Raw genomic sequence first — 5,285 nt, forward strand, 5'->3', positions numbered from 1 at the left:
TTTAACTTCCTCGGCCCTACCACTATACAGATCAATGAGCAATATAAGTACGAAAAACTAATGTATTAGGGTCACTTTTCTGGTTTTCGGTCTCATTATTTGTCCCAAATGTATTGATATATCATCATCCGAAAAGGTTACAGAAAATTCACACAAAATTGTGATTTTCAGTAAAAATCTCACGTCGTTGCGTCAGGTGCAACACATGTGTACTTTGCTCCGTTAGAGCCGTCCCGCCCTCTGTTTTATTGACCCTCCCTTTGTGTTCGCCCGCAGCGATAAACATTAGCCGACTAGAGTGCGCGCCATTGCGGTAATTTGGGCGGGTGCAGACCACACTGTGCTGGAAAAACGTTGCTCTTACCACAAATTTCCTTTCGTTTAAAACCATTTTTACGCTTGACGACATCAACAGTAGCGATCAGACAACAACATGTCGCAGAATTCGGGCTACGTGCCTTCGGAGGACGACCGGGACTCCCGCATAGAGGCGACGGTGAACGAGTACCAGAGCATCCGCAGCTCGGACGCCATGCCTCCCCGGGGAGGGTTCCTGTACTCCAACCCCCTGCCCGGGCCGGTAGACCCCGTGTCACCGCCTCAGAACGGCAGTGTTGCAGAGGGGAAGGACGTGGAGACGCCTGAAGTGGGGTACGGGTTCTCGGCTGGACCTGCAAAGTTCGAAATCGCAGGTGAGTTTTGAGTATTGTGGACGTAACGTTAGATGTGGTTCTATTCAAATATGTCACTCTACTTCCATTGTGAACACACACATCTTCAGTAACAGACAAACAGAAAGAAAGAGACAGACAAAAAGAAGACAGAAAAAGGGCTAGAGAGAGAGAGAGAGAGAGAGAGAGAGAAAGAAAGAAAGAGGCAGAGAATGGGAGAGAGATTATGACACAAGAAAAGGCAATGCCTTATATTATTAAGTATTTGATGTGTTGTGGCAAATTTTAAACAGAAATGGAACGTTTTAAAATATTTCCGACCACATACACCACAAATCTGTTATTCTCCAAAAGACAATGTTTTGATGGAAAATTTTTCTGACAGGAATATTTTATTAACAGGGACTCTACGCTAGAGTCAACAGCTCGGTCAGAAATGACGTAGCATTCAGGTTTGCCACAACATTGTCGACGATCAGGCGGCTAGCAGTTTCAAGAACATTTCATCATAAAAAGCTTGACTTCAAGGTTTTCGCATTGCTATATTCAAGAAAAATATTCCAGTGTCTTACTGTATGGCAACTACAACGAATCATGGGAGGGTAAGAGCAAAATAAACATGGGTGTGGTACAACACCACGAGACCACTACAGGTAGCGCAGCACTGTGCTTGTTTTCTGTCAATGATTTACCAGACAATGCAAACACTTGGCATTTATCACCCTACAAAATTGGAGAGCACTGCCAGGTACAATGGATTGTTTGTGCGCATATGCTCGCAAGGGGACCTATTAAACTGCTACCTTCGTTTATGTTGAGAGAATTTATGATCGGCATAGACCAGAAGCTAGATAGAAGTTTTCATGTGTTCTGTCTTGTTAATGTTGCTTATTATGCATTGTATCTTGTGTAATAAAAGCTATTTCTATACATCGGCGAATTAGATTATTCCATGTAAAATTATACAGTCAAAACAGCCCAACAAAACCCGTCTTGGGACCGATGAAATCTTGTCTGCGTGGACAGGTGGTTACTACTTAAACAGGACTCTTAATGATTGTGTCAATGAGAAATTGAAGTAATCTAAGGAACGACCAAGAAGTAGTCACAATGGCCAGGTGATCCTCATGTATAGTTGGTCGGTAGTACAGCATTAGCTGAATACCACTGGACAGGGGGTCCTCATGTAGAGATGGTCACTAGTACAGATATGACTGTGTATCGATGTTCATGTGGTCCTTACCAAGGGGAGATTTGACCGTAACAATTGAACCGTTTTCCGTCGTTAAATTAAGTTACTATTGATATAAACGCTTTATGAAGTGCGTCAACAACCCTTAAGATCTTATCTAAGGTGTTTCCATTGCTTGTTTCAGACCCCGAAAGTGCGATCCCAAAGAACACTGGGCCTTACGCCGGCATGCCCAAGGAGGTCCTCCTGCAGTACTCCGAGCAGCCGCTATGGGTCGGACTGCGCTGGTTCTTCCTGACCATCTTCATCGTGGCCGGCCTGGGCCTGATCGCCTGGACCGTCTTCGTCATCATGACGTCACCAAGCTGCCTGCCGTGGTGGCAGGACACCGTCATCTACCAGATCTACCCAAGGTCATTCAAGGACTCTGACGGAGACGGCATCGGCGACATCAAAGGTACACATTCGAACCGCCTGACATGATCCTGACAGGCGTAATAGTGCATATAATTTGGGGCGAGATCACATAAAGGTCGAGCAATCGTCGCACGATTTGGATGCCATAGCTATAGGATTTTCAAGCAGGCCGTGAAACAACCACCGACATGAATTCAAAACAGCATTTTGTGTACCAAGGCAGTTAGACTTTGTCCAGCAAAATACCCGAAGTTTTCGACGATCGCACGACCTATGTGACGACGCCCTTAATCATTTTCATGCCCGAAGCTACCACCAGTATGTGTCTGAATGAACTTATTACATCCAAGTACAACTGTAGGTAGAGTGCTCGCCTTGCATTTGATAGGTCATGAGCTCGATCCCAAAAATGGTATATTCCGCTTTCTCAGCTTAGTACCTTTCAGCACTTATGAGAAATCACTACCAGCGGACTAGCCTCTGTAGTGGCATGCCAAATGTGTGGCCCACGGGCTACAGAAATGGAGATGGGCGCCACCACCGAGCATCTGTTACAGATGTACGGGCAACTTTAACTTTTAACCACGTTCCCGTCCAGGTATCCACGAGAAAAGTGAGAAAAATAGATAAAGATATGGTATGGTATAGCACCATCTTTGATTTGAGATCTTCTCGAAATCATGCATGCCCCTTGCTTTGTCAAAGTGTCCAGGTCCAGACCTGCACCTTAGCCTCTATGCAGGTGTCTGTACGTACCTTATGTGGCGTTTTTTGTGCACAGAGCACTGTAAAAACCTCTTACCGCGTTCCCACCCAGGCATTCACGAGAAGCTGGGCTATCTGGATGACCTGGGCGTGAAGACCGTCTGGTTGAGCCCCATCTTCCCGTCTCCCATGAAGGATTTCGGCTATGACGTGTCCGATTACACCGGGATCTGGGAGACGTTCGGCACGCTGGACGACTTCCAGAGACTCCTGGATGCAATGCACGAACGAGGTGATTTCATTTTTGTATTCTTCTTGTTTGTTTGTTTGTTTGAATCTTTATTTATTCATAAAAGCTCAAATCGGCCTGCAGGTCGCTTTTCATTGAGGTCATGAGGGAAGAGGGTCAGACAAAGTATATAACAGAGATACAGATATTGTTTAGAGTCCTTATAAGTCCTTTAAGTATTCTTTTGTTAGTGCCCACGATCTCCACGTTGATCATCATGGCGCGTACACAAGGAAAGACATTTTCCCCTATTGCTGGTTAGACTCTTTATTGAATGTTATAACTCTTTTTTGAAACTTTGTCAGTGTCATAATTGACTCATCGTGTACTTTCTACTCTCCAAGGAATGAAGTTGATCCTGGATTTCGTTCCCAACCACACCAGTGACCAGCATGAATGGTTCAACAAAAGTCGGGCCAGGGAGGAGCCATACACAGACTACTACGTCTGGAAGGACTGTAGTGATGACAACGACGGCGACGGAATCCCCGATCCCCCTCCAACTGACTGGGTAAGGAAACCAACTTCTGTTTTTCACATGTGACAGAAAACTCCAAATATCCTTTACGTTCAACCAACCTGATGAAATTGTTTTGAGCTGTCGGTAATCGTTGTGTTAACTTCCTCTTCCAGCGATCTGTGTTCACCGAGTCTATGTGGCAGTGGGACGACACCAGAGGACAGTGTTACCTGCACCAGTTCCTGGTGGAACAGCCGGACCTCAACCTCAGGAATAAAGACGTTAAACAGGAATTAACAGTAAGTTATGAGCGGCTACGATTAAATTTTAAGTAGTACTATATGGTCAACTCTCATAAGTCTACCCGAGGCTGTAAGATCGCCCCTTTCACATTATGGTGAATTCGGAAATTAAATCTGCATCAGTAATCTTAAACTATAGATGTTTTTGAAAAGGCCGCCTTCATAACACCCTTTTTTTAATGTGTGTGTCTTATGCTTAGGTCCAAATTGGCAAAAGGGCAGTTCAAGAGGTGTTTTTGGCACTTTCATAGACGTAGAAATATACACAAATAATGCCCACAGCTATTCTCTTTACGTCTTGTATATTTTGATGTCTTTAATATCATGATACGTTTTGTTTCCGAAAGCTGCCTGGGCGGGGCCCGGTTTGGAAATGTGACGTCGGCCTACATGTGTATAATACCCGTCACATTATCCACGATCTTCGGGCGTATCGATGGAAGATTGGCCATATTTAAGATTGACAAAGGGTTGCGCGTATTTTTCACCTGAAAAACGTCCCTGTCACATATAAGCCATACTTTGTGCCCTGTACAATTGTTGTGCAATAAAGTTATCATTATAAGCGAGGCTCAAGCGATTGCCGCAGAATCGTCGTCCGATCGATTTTTGCCAAATGTGACAGGGGTATAACGACGATGTTATAACTACATTTAATTTAATGTCTCTACAGTGAAAGACTTACACTGTGTGGCTGTTGTTTGCAGGACGTTGTCCGTACATGGTTGTCCCGCGGAGTGGACGGGTTCAGAGTGGACGCCATCGCACACGGTCTGGAGGAGCCGACTTACACCATGGATGCCCCTGAAGCCCCGTGTGTGGCACAAGGCAACTGCGGCCCGGTAGGTTTTGCCAAGAATTTTATCTTATCATACGCCACTTCAGATTGTCGAGTGCGCGTGTGCAGTACTGTGGTCTATCATATGAATGTCAAAGTGTAAGGCCGGCCCTCACGTTTCAACGTCTCACGTTCTGAAAAGTCCATTACTCCAAATCAGAAGGCGACAAAAAGCACCTAAAACACAGTGATGTGTTCATATTTGATTTCAGTATGATCTAGTGACGTTGCTTTAAATATATCTGTGACTTAAGACGGGACAAATCATTTTCAGGGGCCGAGGTTCGAACCCTGCTTTCTTTAATACGTAGAGATGGTGATAGAAGCCGGTGGCACCATGTATGTGGAAGTTTCAGGTGTTTAAGCCTCTGTCGTTAAACGTCAAAGAACCACGCCAGAACCTACTCTTCA

The 5,285-nt window shown here is 45.0% G+C and overlaps 1 protein-coding gene across 1 annotated transcript in view; it reads left to right on the forward strand.

Moving 5' to 3' along the window:
• The first annotated feature begins 216 nt into the window (after window positions 1-216).
• Window positions 217-5,285, forward strand: part of LOC118428032 (neutral and basic amino acid transport protein rBAT-like) — a 9,764-nt gene continuing 4,695 nt past the window's right edge. Inside the window, exons 1-6 of the mRNA XM_035837998.1 lie at window positions 217-692; window positions 2,048-2,320; window positions 3,098-3,277; window positions 3,619-3,785; window positions 3,908-4,033; window positions 4,744-4,878. Of these exons, the coding sequence (XP_035693891.1) occupies window positions 434-692; window positions 2,048-2,320; window positions 3,098-3,277; window positions 3,619-3,785; window positions 3,908-4,033; window positions 4,744-4,878 (1,140 nt within the window). The 5' untranslated portion in view covers window positions 217-433. The remainder of the gene's footprint in view (window positions 693-2,047; window positions 2,321-3,097; window positions 3,278-3,618; window positions 3,786-3,907; window positions 4,034-4,743; window positions 4,879-5,285) is intronic.

The sequence above is a fragment of the Branchiostoma floridae genome, chromosome 12 (genome assembly GCF_000003815.2).
Source record: "Branchiostoma floridae strain S238N-H82 chromosome 12, Bfl_VNyyK, whole genome shotgun sequence".
NCBI classification, from domain to species: domain Eukaryota; kingdom Metazoa; phylum Chordata; class Leptocardii; order Amphioxiformes; family Branchiostomatidae; genus Branchiostoma; species Branchiostoma floridae.